Raw genomic sequence first — 17,778 nt, 5'->3', positions numbered from 1 at the left:
AGAGAGAGAGAGAGAGAGAGAGAGAGAGAGAGAGAGAGAGAGAGAGACAGAAAAGCTGGCAGGCAGACAAACGCGTACGTACATAAACGTATAGATATCCATTTACATGCATACCTTTAAGCCTCTTATTACGTACGTGCGTGCAGGCGTTTGCATACACACTGCATAATACCCGTATAACAACTACAAACATATGGACTGCTTCTAAATCGAAAAAGAGTGTTTTTGAATGTTATTGAAATTGCATTAATGTGTTTGTTTTATTTTTTGTGCTTTGTCTACACACACAGATATACATATAAATCAATAACTTTCATCTACCCACATCATTCATTTGATGGCACTTGTCTCACTTATACTTCTTTTTTATATTTGTGATTTGTGCTATCTGCCGTCGTTATATTCGTTGTCGTTCTTATCTACTTTACTGTTTAATGGAAATCTGTGCATAATCCTCCCCGAGTTGAAAAGATAGGCGGGATAAACTAGTTATTGCCATTAATACGATCAATTTGCTGTGCATTTCGGTGTAAGTAAATAACAATCTTATTGAAAACATTAAGCTTAGCAAGTATTTAACGTGTACGAGCTCATAAGCGACGGGAAATAAGAAAAAACTGAAAACTCTTGCATCTCACTTTGCTGGAATTGTATTGCTCGATAATATTCAACTTTTATCGTTACGTGGTGTTGCTTGGCAGACAATGTTATTTTCATTTTTTACACTATTTACCATTAATACCTTCTAACGTCGAAACTTGTTACTGTTCTCATTTTTGACTTTGTTTCTCTTTTTAGTATGACAAATGTCTACAAAAACAGTTGGTATATATTTTGAAATTTTTGTATGTTTAAGGCTTTTCAGGCTTTTGCTAATGGTGGAGGCTTTTTCGGTCTATTTGCGTTAACTTCCCAAAATTGGCCCTCAAAGCGTGATATATATGCAGAGTTGTAAATTTTTGGCAGGCATGACTAAGTGGACTCAGAATGTTACATGAGTCAAGAATCCATCAATTTTCGGATGGAAGTTTATATAACTGCAATGGCTGGTACCACAGTTTTAAGCTGAGTTGATAATTGTGTCACAATGCTCTACGTATAAACATCAGAAAGTTGTGCTTGTTTCTATTACTGAATCACATACAAAAGTTTCAATTGACAAACAATGTTCAAATTGTCAAAGAACCTTGAAACAGCTTAGCAATTGAAGAACTAACAGTTTCTAAACGTGCACATACGATATGAAAGATATAAAAGGCGAGAAAATGGCTACCATGCGAATTGACTGAAAATGTCGTTTCGAACCGGTTTGTTACTTGCCAGGCAGGCTGCATGCATTGTTGCAGTTCGAATAAAAAGTCCTGCCAAACGCAGCGTACTCAACGGACATAGTGGCTTCTCATTACCATTTGTTCAGATCGATGCAGCATGGCTCGGCTGGTACGCGATTTCGAAATGCTAAAGAGTACGAAAATGGTGAGATCGTTGCCAAACTAGTACTATTTTTTCGACACAGTGTAGCCATGTTGCCAAAAAGGTGGGAAAAGTTGTAGAAAATTATGGAAAATATTTTGATTAACATAAGTTGTACCAATTTTTCTCAATAAATGCATTTTTTAAGCGAAAAAATTATCGAAATACAAGCAAGCTCTTAATACTTCATGAGTTAGTTAGGAAGTGTGGAGTGAATAAGATAGCGATGGATAAACTGCTCTTAAGTCGTAGTATCTAATGTGTGAAAAGAACCAATGCATCGGTTGCTTGTAAAAACTTAAGTGATACGTTAAGAAATGAAGTTTCAATCGCTCGGACATAACAAAAGTGGCTTTCAAATTTCAGTCCTGAAGAAGATAATAACAAACATCGCACATGACGTTGGAGAGAAACCCATATCCAACCACTAGAGCAAGAAGAAATTTATTAGATCGTGTGAAAATCTGTTCATACCTCCTTAATAGACACATTGTGGAGGAACCTTTGGACAGCCTCATAACGGGAAACGGGAAACGTGGATCCTGTACGAGACTATAAAAAGAAAAAACGCTTACGATGAACTTGGATCAAGTGCCACAATTGTTGAAAAACCAAATCTTTATCACTGCACGCTGACGGTCGGCTTGTGGTGGAATAGAAAAAGTCCAATGTACTAGGAGCTACTTAAATCGGACAAACTGCCATTGCGAACACTTATTGTAACCAATGTGGTAAATTAAATGCAGCTGTCAAGGAAATGCGGGCAGTATTAGCGAGGAGAACAGGAACTCTGACCTGTCAAACTAATGCAAAACCATATACTGCAATTGTGATGCAAAAATTGAATGAGACTGGATGAAAAGTTTTAAATCATCCACCTTATTCATCTGACATAGTTCCATTGGATTAATATCCATGCCAGTCGCCTCAGTATTATCTGACAGAAAAAAATTTACTCCTTCGAAGTTATCCCCATGGCAGCGGCTGAATACTTCTCTACGAGTCTAAGGATGTGAACTTCTACGTTAAGGGGCTTAATAAGCTGCCGGAAAGATGGCAATGAATGATTACAAATAATCGAAATTGTGTTATGCAAATAAATATTATGAATATCGATACGATTTTTTTATTTAAAATATGACAGAAACTTACCGACTACTCAACAGTTATGTCCTTTTGATGGTGTCGTTTATGTAGTTATATTCAAATGAATATACTCGAATCGATCTTATCCGATTTTAATTTTGTTGATGAGTGGTTTTGTATTCTTGTAGGGTATTCTTGTAGGGCTGGGAACAAATGACCTTGATTCCTAACTGGATTTTTCATACCAAGTTTCTTAATCGATAAAAGAGATATTTATAAGTTCAAGATCGAAAAAATTTCTGTTTTCTACGAGCTTGTTAAGCTCCATATTTTCTTTCTGTTCTTTTATCAAGTCTTCCAGATTAGCATCAGCAGTCCTGATAGAATTGACTTCAAATTCTAATATTTTACTTCTGCTTCTCTTGCTTCTGTTAATAGTAGTGGGGATATGTAACGATAGTAGTTAACTAAACTTAAAAAAGTGTTCTTTTTATTATAATTGGTAATTAAAATTACGATCAACGCTTATTTCTTCAATAGCAGGTTTTTTTCCTTTAATGGAAATGTGACATAAAATATCAATGCACTTGTCAAATTCAATATTCAGACCGCAATACTCTAGACGGTGAAGTGGGATCCTGAGATGTTGCAAATCTTACTCCTCATTCATTATCAATATAAACAGAAACGAAGTTTAAACCATTAAAAACTTCATCAATAAATTTTTGACGGGTTTGCGACAAATTTCTAAGCTCGAGAGAAATACGGACGAACTCCGGCATGCCAAAAGGTGTTGTGATGTCTGTTTTGTACCTGTTCTCTTCATTCGTAGGATTTTGGCTATTCTTTACGAATCATTTTAATGTTAAGATCATGAATGCCTGGAAGTAAATAGCGACTAGATATTTATCACTACATTCAGTCTCCTGATATTTCCACACGGAGGCTAATCATTCGGTTTTGCACACATTTAACTAAACATTCAACTTCGGCTTTAGCAAATTTTTATTTGATTGCATCTAAACGTCTCGGTTTATGGATTCGTAATTGCATTTTGGTGACTAGATTCCGAGTGTTTCACTGGGCGCGAATAATTCGAAGTTCCAAAGTTAATAAAGGAAACTCTTTAAGTAAAGTTACAATATGCGGAAAAAGCATAAATTTTTATATTAACAGCAATATCTGCTAACGTCTTATTCTTTAAATCAGCATTGGAAATCCGCGCGGATAATTGATTTGAATATGTTGACCATGGCGGAAATAAATGGAACTTCTCCTCTTAGCCCCAAGTTTACGTTTAGTAGTTCTTTACCACATGTAGCTTTAATGGTACAATAAGAGATTGTTAAGATAACATGAGAAAGTTTAATTTGTTACCTTTGTCAAAAATAAATAGGCGCTACAATGCGTTTCCGTACTTCTTGAGAAGAAATTGAGTACGGTTGTTTGCCTTTTCTAGCTGTGTTATTGAACTTATAATGACATCTGCATACCCAATTTTCGTTTGGTGATCGACAACAGAATAGGCTTCGATCTTTACTGTAACTTCTGCGTCTCAATTGCTTCTCCGTGTTCCTTTTTAGAGCACAAACACTTGTAGAAAGTTTTTAAAACTTTCAAAATATATGTTTGTGATTGTGGTAAAAGTAGTTTCTGAACCATATTTTTTAGATCAGCTGGAAAATATGATTGAGACTATGTAGATGGAACTAAATTCTATGCCATAGAGCTCATATATTGCCTGCTTAGTTTTAGCAAATTAGAAATATGCTTAACGTTGGTGCCTGCAACTGTCGAAATTTGTGACAGTTAATCGACTCTGAGGACTTACTAGCTCCGATCTCTGACTCTTCCAGAATTGTATCTAGCTTGGCTCTTTCGAAAAAAGAAAACCATTCGATAAGCGTTAATTTAACGGTGTGACATTTATTGTTATTGGGCGGACTTTTTTGTGTCCAAAACGGAAGTAATTATATCGTGCGGTAACGCCGCAATGACGTATTTGTATTGTATTGTACAGATTCTTCTTGTTCAAAACCGAATATCACAAAACTAAGTAAGGACAGCGATTTTGCGGGTTTTATGAATCCGTGTGTGTTGGTGAATGCACCATTTTTTGTCAAAAATCGATAAAAAATATATATACACTCTTATATATATGTACGTATACAATTTAAAATTATGAATGTATGTACATTACAGTTTAAAATTATTAAACATATAAAAATATCAAGAGATTTCAAAACATTGTATATTAAACCGTCTTTGCTGATTTTACGTTATTCATTCAACTCCTTTTGAAAGAAAGTTAGTACCACTGAATTGGGTTTTTTGGAATAGTATAGGTTTTACAAAATGAGGAAATCTATTTACAAATTATTTACAGGAAGTTATATTTGTAACGCTTTAATTCTCGTTCTAATTTTGTACGTTTGAATACTGCAGTTCAAATCTCTTGACGCTTACAGCTGACTCTGCATTCAACAAATATTCTACTAGTATACTCTTTACAAGCAAATTACCATTACCTAAATTCAGAAGAGCGGAAATATGCACCATTGTCATGTGTATTAAATGGCGCAAATTTGCGTCACTAACGCTTGTCATTTGCTTGCTGCACAGAGTCGCTTATAGTAAAGATACTTTCTGAGAATTTGTCTTAAATATATGGACCATTCATTTAGGGCCAAAAAAATCTGTCAAATATGGTTTTTTTTTGGATTATTACAGTTGTGTTATCACTTAAAACGTATGTTAGCAAACAAAATAAATTAATTGAAAATTATGCGATATTATTGTATATAATAGGATTCAATAAAACAACAGGAAGTTTTTAATAAAGCTTTCGCATTCAAGCCAATTGGCCTTTTTGAAATCAAGATAAGACATGAAGAACTCAAGAAGGGTAGAAAACACACAAGAAGTCGGGAATTGATGATCCGAATTTCATTTAAACCGAGAGATTTATAAAAACCTCTAAAAAAAAGGTATAAACCTATCACCGAAGGAATGTTTGCGACGCCCAGATGGAGTTTTCAAAGACCCCATAAAGTGTTTGTATTCTTTACCAGCATCAAATTCTAAATCTCTTTAAGCATGTCCGTCTGTGTAATATTTGTTCTAAACACTCATCCGGCCCCAAAAATCAAGCTGCCAAATTGAAATTTAACAGAAACATTGGCAGATCTTGCATAGAGATTGGTGTTGAAAATGAATAATAAACATTCTCCCGTTCGCTAAAATAAAGATATTACCTACAAACCTCCAAAAGAATTCGAAAATGACCCAAAATTTTCAAAAATCACACCTATAACGGGCCACATGTCTATATTACAAAAACTGCGAACACCTTTTCTTTTTGGATTTTTAATTATTGCTCAGAAAGTTCAACAAATACATAAAATAGTGAGGTGCAGTTTGATGATCAAAAAAGAAATTGACCGGCAATATCTGTATTGTGGCAATTCCGTTTAAGTTTGCAAGTAAGAAAAATTCAGAAACTTAATTAATTAATATATGTATATCACATGCTGCAATGAAGACAATATATGGCGATAAAAGTGATATGAAAATTCCCAGTGAGTTCGACAGATGTGCTACTAGTTTCAACTCCGCGGGTGGCTCTATCCTTTTTATGTATTAAATTTTCACGAAGCTTAAATTTGCAATGAGATTTAAAAAAAAAATTTTGTTCTACAAAGAAATGTACAAAGTTGTCTCAAAAAGCCGAAAAATTGAATTTGAAAAAGTATAATAATAACGCCCGTAATGATGTTATTCTACTGTGCTGACTTGCATATATGATCAATAGTTCTTGAGAGTATTTATGATTTCTCATATAAATGCATAATGATATGACGAATAAGATAATTATGTTCGATTGAAAGAACGGTATATAGACAGGGTCAGGGGACTCAATCAGCCACAGGATCGAATTCCTTTGTGCTCATATTTTAGTTTTGCATTCGAAATACGCCATTACTAGATGGCTTGTTAGCGCAGGGTTACCTCGTTTGCAAACAATTTGTTCGATGAGCTTATTTTGGATCAGCTTACTGAAGTCACTTGGTGTAACAGTGATAATTCTGGCTGATTCTTACTTCAACATATGATAGAGCTATGGTGTCTTTAACGAATTATTTGGTTCAATACAACCTCTAATTGTAAAGGTATACTGCTTGATCTCTGCTTTGCCAATTTCCTTGGGGTTAGTGTAAATCGTTGCCCACCTTTTAGTTTACCTGAGGATCCTTATCATCCAGCAATGCGCATTTCCTTTCATTACAAGCATGATCGTTCGTTGAACTGTTTTAATGTTCTAAATCCAATTTTCCAAATAAATATTACGATTTTCATAAAATCAATATTGTATTGCTAAAATATCACCTTTCACATATAATGCTTGATTTCTCAATCGAAGATATTGAAAGCTTGTTGTTATCGTTCTACAATACATTAAATCTAGCTATTGCTGCATCTGTTCCGATTAAGTAGTGCCGAGATCGAAGCAGGTGTCCATCGTGCTTTAATAGGGCAACTAAATGTTACAAGAACAGAAAAAACACGCTATTCAAAAAATATTCGAAAAGTGGCTCTGCTCTTGACTATTTCGCTTACTCCGTGGCAAGCCATAGATTTAACTCCCTCAACCACCAATATTATTGCAGACACCTTCAGTTCATTAAATTCGCCCTTTTTGCTAATCCTAAATACTTTTTTAAATTTGTTAACTCAAAAAGAAAAATTTCCACACATCCCTCGCATGTTTCTCTGGCTCCACACATCCCTCGCAATGGCTCTGATTCCTCGGATGATTTTGAGATCTCAGATCTGTTCGCTGAGTACTTCCATCGAAACTTTTCGACTGCTAACTCCGATTTATCCGCAAACTACCCATATCCTGTAACTAATTCGGTTATTGCTGAGGATGATGTTTTTAAAGGCTTGACCTCTCAAATATATAGTTGTGCATCTGAACCTGATGGAATTCGATCATGTGTACTTAAAGCTTGCGCTGTCGAGTTATATGGTGTTATCTCTAAGATTTTTAACAGGTCTTTGTAGTTAGGTGTTTTCCCTTCGTGTTGGAAGAGCACAAAAGTGAAAGTAGACAACTTGTTAAGAACTACAGAGGCATAGGCAAGTTGAGTGTCTTGCCTAAACTGCTCGAGAGAATTCTGACTCAGCATTTGGCCTTTGCCATTAATTCGTATATTACCCCACACCAGCATAGCTTTTGGAAAGGAAGATCTACGGTCACTAATTTGTTAGAGTTTACTTGTCATGTTTTCAAGGCTTTTGCCAGTGGCTCTCGCTCTTACCTGCACAATAGATCTTTCAGGGTTCTGTTTAACTTCATCACCTCGGATCAATTCCCCGTGACGTCTGGCGTACCTCAAGGCAGCCACTTAGGTCACATTTTATTTAGTTTATATATTAATGATCTTCCATCGGTGAGTAATTCCAGTCAGATCTTAATGTCCGCTGATGATGTGAAACTGTTTTGTTCCTTCTCTGTTGAATCGTAATCACATCAGCTTCAAGGTGACTTGGATAATTTTGTTACATGGTGCTCTGTGAATCTTCTGAAATCAAAACTGAGTAAATGTAAGAAGCTTTCTTTCTCAAAAAGAAAGTCATTCATTACTCAGTATTTCATTGATTTGCACAAGTTGGAAGACGTCGATTTGTTCAGATTTGTCAGATTTAGGTGTTCTATTTGATTATAGGTTACGTTTCAATTTGCATATTGAGTTCTCGTTAAGCAAAGCTAGGTCCGCGCTTGGTTTTATCAAAAGGTGGTCCAAAGAGCTTGATAATCCTTACATTACGAAAAGGCTGTACATGTGTTTGGTTAGACCTATACTCGAGTATGTCTCTGTTGTGTGGTCTTCTTCATACAGGTGCTATGTTGGTTCAATGGAATTTGTTCAAAACCAATTCTTGGTGTTTGCCCTTAGGAATTTGGGTTGGGTTCCGATTACTTCTCTTCCCCCCTATGAAAATAGGTTGCTTCTGTTACCCGTTGCTTCTGCCTTACCGTCTCGTAGATTTGTTCTTGGCGTTTCCTTCGTAATCAAAGTAATAAATGGTGTTATTCACTCGCCTGCATTACTTGGTGAAATAAGCTTTAATGTCCCCAACCGCTTCTCTAGGCACTCTATCTTGGTTAAGCTTAGTGAATGTAAATATAGTTATGAGCTGTCTAACCCACTCAGAGCTGTTTGCAAGAACCTAAATGATGTCTATTACTTATTCTGATTATTGGACTCTTTAAAGTCCATTAAAGCAACATTGCTTAATACGCAATTTACCTATGTCGTACTTGAAGCAACTTTTAACCTTAACAAGTCATTATGAGTCGAAAATTAATTGTTGTTAACTATTATCGGTTGCCAAGCTTATGCATGTTTGCGATAGCTTGGGGGTTCATTTACAATTTGATCCTGTACTGGTTATAGGTGTGGCTCTATCCTAGTTGTGTACATGCTTTTTTTCTTTTTTTTCCTTCTTATTTGTTTTATTATACTTATGCTAAGTTTTAATATTAATTAATTTAAGATTTCCTTTAAGAGTCAAGTGAACTCGACTGTCAATTTGTTTTAATTGAGTTTCTTGTATAAGTAGAATAAATAAATAAATAAATAAATATTTTGCTTTACGATTATACGGTTTAGGTTTTTTGCTGAAGCATTCCGCACATTTAAGTTTCACAAGCGAATACATTTTTCAATCGAATAAGCGAATTCGCGATTTTGACCGATTGACTAGGAGGTTTTTTTTTTTTGCGCCGTATATCTCCACGGTCAGCACTTTCATTGTAAAAGTAAAATCTCTATGGCCAGCATTTTCGTTGCAAAAGTAAAAATTGAATTTTTCTTTAATTACCAAAATATAATTTTCATTGAAGTATGAACGATTAGATATGCCTAACAATACCTGTTTGAAGAAATCTGTGATGAAAATAGCACTTAGCGTAAACGTGCAATGAGTATCGTCACCATGTATTAACCTTTACTACAAAGTATTTGCTAGGTTTTAAATTGGTTTTACTACGAGATCGAATAGAATACGCTATCAATATGTGTGTTCGTGTTCTGTATATCTTTTCTGCTAATGGTCACAATTGATGTTTGCGAATTATGTCCTCTCTGCACAATTAAAAATTCTATCCCAATTTTGATTTAGCGAACGCATTAGCAGCATTAAACTGAGTCAACTACGTATATAAAAAGATTTCTTATGATCTATGATGCGTTATTGTGGGTGTTACACAGCCAATGACAAGATTAGTATATACCCATGCACTGATAGTGATTAAAGAGAGAAAGCGGTTAATGTCATGCGATTGGTACTAAGTCGCTGACAGACACGAAAAAATCAATGAAACTTGTATGTTCATAGAATACTTATGTATTATGCAGCATAGCATACATAAACGCTGTTGTTCATATTTTGAACATGGAGCGTTTAGAAATCAAACAGGTGCACAACGCGATGCAGTAAATTTCAGTAATATAAACCACTTGTGGTTTACGTGCAAATAATAAAAGCAGAGGGGAGAAAAGGTCGAAGAGAATAGTGGAGGAAAATAGATGCCAAAAAATGAACATATCGCCTTTTAGGAAAATTCAAACATATGACAAAAATAACAAACTAAACACACCAATTGCGACTTAGTTACTTTAACCGGAAGTATATACACATGTAATTTAAATTAAATTAAACTACTACTTCTGCTCTAACTCACTACCTAGCAATGCGATAGTTATTCTCTTTATATAGAAATTAGTTATCTTCCCATTAAAATCTTTTCTATATACCTTATACTAAGAGAAAAGTAAGCGCTTGCGAATGTATATACCACGGATGTCCGACTGTTAAGAATGGTTCAACAAATTCACGCACAACGTAGTTAGATTGTTGTACCATTTCATTAGCAATAAAATGAAAACAACAACAAATGCACTCTGTATTTTATTCAAAATCGAACGATCTGTTAGGATATCTGCTTCGATTGTAGAAACTAGAGATGAAGGAGGCCGTATAAATTATTTATTGTATGTAACACATTATTACTTATCTTACAACTATTGAAAAAAAAAAAAATTATAAGCGCTTATTACCATTACCAATAGTTAGACCTCAATCGCCCTCAAAATTATCATGTATATAAGTAATTACGATTTTTTTGCGTCTTATAGGTAGTCTATAAATGAGATCTTAAAATGGGTACAGAGTAGCAAAGTTGACTAAAGATTGTGTTTTAAACGATGTGTCAGTAGCGTTTTTACAGTGGCCTTCTAAAATGATTATCCAAGAAAACACACGTCCTAACAATCGTTGCAAATTACAGCCTTTCAACTTTTAAAGTAAAATTTTTTTTAAAAGATGCGAGTTCGAAAAAAACACATGAGGGCCGCTTAGCGTGACATTTTGGCTAAACTCCTTTGCTTACCATTGTATCGGAGGAGAGGAAAGCTGGCACGACACTAAACCATTTCATAGTCTCACGTGTTCGAAAAGAGTCGTGTTCGGTAAAGAATTTGTACGTATTCTATTTGAGTTCTATTAAAACGAATATTCCTACAAAATCCGGAAAACCAATAATTCTCGTCTACGTATCAACAATCAAAAAGTTTGCAATAAAACACATGGGCATAAAAGAAAAAGTGAAACAAGAAAATAAAATCCCAAAAATTAATTGTTTTGTATGCATAAAAAGTTGGGTTGCTGGTGTATGTTAAATATAAAATGGCACTCTCCAATAACGACCTTTCAATGGTAAAATTCTTCCGAAACAGAAAAAATGTTATACGACGACTGATTGAAAAAAACAACTTCAAAAATTAGTGAAAAGAAACGAAACAGAATTGAAATGGTGCACAAAACGTAACATAACAGCAAGAAAATATGTAAAAACTTAACAGCAAAATCTAAGCAAGTAACCTACAAAAACATGAACTACAGCAACATTAGTAACGAGAATATAATAGTAATAATGCCATAGCAGTAGCAGTATCGACATAGAAAAATAACATCAGCCACAGCAATATCATCGAAGACAATATACATCTATATCAACAACTTCAGCAGCAGTGGGACTACCCGTGGGGAAATAAACGCAGACTAAAAATAGCAGCAAGAAACGCAAGAACAACAACAATAACAAAAATTGCAATAATAAAAGCAGAAGCAGCATTGAGAGCATTAACAAAATCGACAATATAACATAAAATAAAATTATATTCAAAACAGCCACTCAGACCTTTTATGTTCCTCGAAAATTACAATAACAAAAACTGTTCAATCGCATCTACAAACACTAGCTAGGGTCATTGGCGTTTGGTCGATAAAGACATAACATTTATCGGTTTGGCATGCACCTACGGCTGCAACCAAGACTGCTGTAATAACGCGAACTTCCCGGCTGGATAGCTGGAATTGACCACTATCATAAGTGAGGGATGCGCAAAAATTGTTCGCGATATACTCACACAGGTGCAAATTTTGTGGCGATATATTCGCTCCTTCTAAGAACCGGATAAATGAAAATAGTGGTACACGCGACTTCCACTTACCTGAATACCAAATTATTTAAAATTTCGTATCACACAGTGACTTTGTGATATATACCCACAGTGATGTAGTCTTCAAGTGCCAGCAACAATATAGCACTTCCATCCAATCATCCAAAATTTATCTATTGTTGCATTTCGGATTCGTTTATAGGAGCTCAATATTCACAGAGTGGTTTGACGTCCTATCGAACACAATATCTCCCATTCTACATAATTACTCTGACAGTGAAATTTTCGTTGCTGGCAATTTCAACATCCGCAATAAATAGTGGCTTCGCTTTCGACACTCCGGAGGCACGCGATGCAGACATTATGATACCTCAGAACTACTTAACGCAGCCTATAAATAAACCAACGTATATTCTATGATTGTATTGATGGATTACAACAAAATATGTTAGTTGTTTTTCTTACTTCGCATCCACTAAATACGAATTCAAGATTGCTACATCTCTCGGACCACTGAATTGCATGCTTTTCGCCACGTTCCTTTTCCAGCTTTGCAATGCGATCTGAGCAGAGCTAATAACTTTCCCAGGTACTTTAATTTGAACTTATGCTTCATTCGATTAAGCGAAAATTCAGCTGAAATGTTTGCTTCAAACTCTAATCTACCACATAGTAATTAATCAATGCCATCGCTTGAATGTGTAATATATTCAATGCACGCACTCTTTCAATTCTCAAAAATCGCCGGGGCCAAATGGTATTCCAGTCGTACTGACATACTTGTCAGCCGATTTTCAGCAAGTGCTACCATGGTGGTGTTTCTCTAACTTTGTGAAAGATTGCCAACGTCTAGTCCAAACTCTTTCACAAAAATCAGTCCACTGATGCCATAATGTCCTACATTACCGAAAACTGGAACTAAGCTATTCGTCACTTTGGCGAATGTAAAGTCGTTGCCCTAAACATCACCAAGGCGTTCGCCAGAGTATGGCAGGAAGCTCTCGTCACCAAACTCATGGCACTTGGTGCCAACAGCATTTCCGCTTGATTCATATCGAAGTTTCTGACCAACCGTTCGATAAGAATTGCAATCGACGGGTAATCCTCAAACGAATTCTACGTAAATGCAGGTGTATCTCAAGGCTTTGTTCTCTTCACCTGTCTTCCTCTTGCTCATTAATGAACTCCTATACGTAACAGAAAATTCTGTTGCTCGTTTGCAGACGACAGCATTTCGTGTTATTCGTTTTTCTTCAGGAAGAGACCATATAGCAATGAAATAGAAAACAAACCCCGCATAATGAATGACACGCTAAATTGGGACATTAAGAACACATCTGAATGGGGCCAAACAAAAGAGGAAAATTTTAACGCCTCTAAAACTCAATGCTGTCTCCTAACGCAGAAGAAAAGTGATGAATAATGCTTTCCTCTTGGTGGTGTGAAAATGAAAAAAATCGGCAAACCTTCGTATTCAGGGCATAAGAATATAAAACCATGTTGGACAGAATATTTTTTGAAAGTGCTTTACCATTAACATCGCCTGTATCTAGCCGAACTTAGAGTATAGCTCGCACGTCTGGGCGGGAGCCTCCAAACTCTACTTCGTGGCCCTCGACCGCACATAGCGAAATACTCAAATGCTAATGGCCGACGCAAAACACTCTATATGTAGTTGAGCACTGGCGTAATCTGAGTTGTGTTGGGCTTATGTACAGATATATCCAAGATATGTGTTCCAGAGTGATTAAAGAGATTTGTCCGCCAACTAGGTCCTTGAACAGGACTACACGGTTTTCTCAGCGCTGTCACCCACTCGTCTTGGAATTACCTGTGTACCTCACAACATGCTATTGAGACTCGTCGTTTTTTAACCGTAACGGCCGCCTTGGGAACAGCCTTCTCACCGTTCCTAATGTTTCCATTTTCAAGTCGAAACACTACTCCCTTTCTAGTCCTCTCTCTTTCTTTAACCCTTTCTGATCGCCTTCGTGCCGGCACGGATAGGAGACATAGTTGGAGTTGGTGGGCATTGAAAAAATTTGGTTCTGATTCAGAATATATTATACCTTATGCGATCTCCGCAGCTTTCTTCTGAGTGTTCGGTGGTGGATATAACAGTTTTTTTCTACACTATTGTATGCTTGACGATATCTCATATAAACATACAATATTATTTGTGAGAGCAGCGGTTAAGAAGCGGCATGAAGATCAAAACCCTTTCGTTGGTTTGAGCAATAATTCATATACAACAGTTATTTGCGATATGCCCAGTGTTTGGATTTTACAACAACCATGTACGTAATATATTATATTAATTATATTATTAAATAAAGATGACCTCTTATATAAGGTATTGGGCTTCACCATGAAAAAGCGTACGCAAAATATTGATTTTTGCTACTGCTATTGTCTTGAATGGTTGCATTTGAAATTTGGCCGGATCATATAAACAACAAAGCAATGAAGGGAGGGAGATACTGTCATTGTTATTATCTTATTTACGTCCACTTAAGTACGGATAATATTTGTCTTCATACATGTGCAATGTGAACGTGGATGGATTACATGAATATTTACTTCCGTCACCAGCTGTGGAAGATGTAATCATTTTGTCTTTTTTTTCCCTTCCTAACAAAAAGAAGTTGTTTAAAAAGTATTTGTCAGCTATGAAAGTCAGAAACATATCTATGTAAATAATATACAAATGCAAACTATGGGAGAGAACATTTAGAAGTTACATCTTTACACCTATTTACATCTAAGAAGAAATTTCAAACTTTGTGCTTCAAGTATAGTGGCTACCAAAAATCGACCTTAAAACAATCCATTTATATTTGTTTTACTTTATTTTAATAAAATTAAAATAGCGTAATTCTGACAGACCTTCTGGGAAACGAACACGTGACAGACGCTCGCCAGGTAAGTATTTTGTGTACATTATGATTCGTGTCGTTAATTGTAATATTTTCATTTCTACTTGAAATAGTGAAGTAACTTACAATATCAAGGGGTTGAGCCATTGTCATGGCAGAACACCGTCTTCAAATTGATTTCAATCAAACTGTACACCGCAAATTATTTTCTCGGAAAAAAGTAAAATAAGCGATAGTATGAGGGCAATATGAATGCGTGTGCCGAAGAATAACTAAATATATATAATGTGTAAAACATGTATACATACTTAGATGTCCAAGTGAATGTAATTATGTACATGCGCTTATAAATTGTTAAACAAGTGCAACAGAATTAATATTGAGTTTTATACATATTTTTTTATATTCAATTATATATACACTTATGTACATTTATACAATTATACGCATGTCTACATGTATGAGATATAGACATATGTATAATATGTTACGTCGTGAGGAAATTTGTCAGCGGTACCTTAAAGCAAGCACAAAATATTTAGGTTTTTGTTCCGTATCATAAGATCATATCGTAAGTAGCGATGATTAGTAACCTATTTCACATTGTTTTGTATTTAAATTAAAATTGTTTTGGGCATGAGCTACTGATCTAAGATATTTTTGTCAACATCTCTTTGTCTGTTAGCTGTGAATTAATCAAATAAGACGCTTAATATAGATTGAAGTGAGTATAAATCGGAAATTAGTACTGAAAGTATGAATACAAAAGAAATTTAGGAAAATTGTGAGTTTAATTAGTTTCGAAGATTGGAGTTCGGTAGTTCGGTAGCTAAGTCTTGGTTCTTCTGCTACTTAAACCTTTTGTTTTAGAAATTTCTTTCTCTCTTGTACTTTTTTTATTTTACTTGCAAAATTTAATTGAATAATTGATGACTATGTCGGGAGACACGTATATAGAATCTTATCAAATTGTTAACATCTCGCACTAACAATTAGATGGGCAGTCGACTGTGTTTACAAAATAACAAAATTTTCGATCATTCGAAGAAAATTGATGAAATAAAAAGAAGTTTACCTATAGATATAAAAGAAATAGAGACAAAATATTAGACCGTGTATCGAAAGAATGGATCAACCGGAAGAAAAATATATTAAATTGTTGCTGTAGACTTTAATAGCTTCTTCTAAAATCCAAAGAACCGCTCTTAAAAATTAAGAAGAGGTAATTAATTATCAGGAAAAGTAACACATCGTAAAATTATATGTTGCTTAAACGAGGGAAAATTATATTTCGCTGGATTTGTAATTTTGAAACAAGACATTCGAAAATTACTCCTACTTTCGATTTTTCTGTTCTATAATGTTTACAATAGAGAATTTTCTTTTTCTTCTACAATAGAGTCATATATACTTTTCCACATTTTTCAAAAATAATTTTAGTATATACAGTTATTTCAACACAGTTGCTAAATAAGGGCGATGTGTCAACTTGTAATATCTCTAATTTATGGGTACATAACTTAAAATATCACTCTATATGTCTCCGATCTGGTACAAATATGGCAGCGCTGTTAGCAAGCTCATATGCTGTCTGGATAGTACTAAGCTTTAAGTGATACGTGCCAAAAATTCATGACATTGTGACATTCTGTGCAGGGTACAGCTGTTTTAATGAGGCTACTTTTATAATTTTCAAACCAATGGAAAAATCTAAATTTCGTGTGTTGAATAAACGTCTCTTTTCGACGAGCAAAATATGACGTTCCAATTCAGCATAAACTTGCAAAATGTTTTCGACGATTCTTGCCTGCCAAAATAAAAAAAATTTGTTGGTGGATTGCTAACTTTAAAGATAAGACACCTAAATTTGATAACTGTCTCAGAAAACATAAAAAAGTGCATAAAATTGTTTTGAAAGTCCATAAAGAGAAGTTGCTTGCGACATCTGGCACTTCAAAGAAGTCAAACAGCAGATAATTTACTATTTTGCTTGAACATTTATCTATGAGACAGTTTTGCTTGAAGTGGGTGCCGAGCTTGTTCACTTCTGATAACAGTTTGTCGCAACGTGCTGTGTGATGCTGACTGAACAAAATAAAAAGAATTTTTTCATGCGATATGTAAAAATTGATGAAAAATGGGCTTGTCACTACAATCCAGAGTCAATTCGGCACTCATCTGAATGAATAGCGATCGGTGAAAGCAACCAGAAAAGTAGTGTCAGTAAAATAACTGTAATTTGTCAACTAATGCTCGAAATGTTATGAAATCTTGACAGGTATCAGTTGATTGCCCAGGAATCATATTAGTCTGTTAGCAGTGTTGCCATTATTGCCTTATTGAATGACGTGATATATTGTTAATTACCTGAAGTGGTCGTTGCGGTGGCCCACTTATACTATGGTGGTGATACATAACGTCATGTTTAATTTGGGAGGGCATTTGTGAATGTACATGGGTTGCTTGGTGCTTTCCCATGTCGACAGCAGCTAGAGCTTCAGCTCTACTAAGTATTCCATCGTTAATTCCGGCAAATATATCTCCCTATATATAAAATACATAATTTCACTTTAATAAATAATGAAACGTTCTTGAAAAAAAATATAAATTCTTATATTACAATAATTAAAATATAAATATGTAAAGTTATGATATATGGCATTAAAATTAAGCTAATACGTCCTTATATATTGTTTTGTGAGTTTTTTCTGTAATTTTATTGCTTCTTAGTTTATTGAACATATATGTTCGCAATAAGCTTTAATTCAAGCTATTTAATCGTTCATTGATTATCTCTTTGCTGTCCGCTTATT

General features: G+C 34.9%; 1 protein-coding gene across 7 annotated transcripts in view; it reads right to left on the bottom strand.

Annotated features, from left to right (window-relative positions):
- LOC119637611 (inhibitory POU protein) overlaps positions 1-17,778 on the bottom strand; it is an 88,720-nt gene that overhangs the window by 42,454 nt on the left and 28,488 nt on the right. For all 7 annotated transcript variants that reach the window (XM_038033779.1, XM_038033783.1, XM_038033778.1 and 4 more), the window contains one exon: positions 17,333-17,509. In XM_038033779.1, the coding sequence (XP_037889707.1) occupies positions 17,333-17,509 (177 nt within the window). The remainder of the gene's footprint in view (positions 1-17,332; positions 17,510-17,778) is intronic.

This window comes from Glossina fuscipes, unplaced genomic scaffold (genome assembly GCF_014805625.2).
Source record: "Glossina fuscipes isolate IAEA_lab_2018 unplaced genomic scaffold, Yale_Gfus_2 60, whole genome shotgun sequence".
Lineage (NCBI taxonomy): Eukaryota > Metazoa > Arthropoda > Insecta > Diptera > Glossinidae > Glossina > Glossina fuscipes.
Note: the sequence above shows the minus strand (reverse complement) of the source record. Positions and strands in the feature narration are given on the sequence as shown.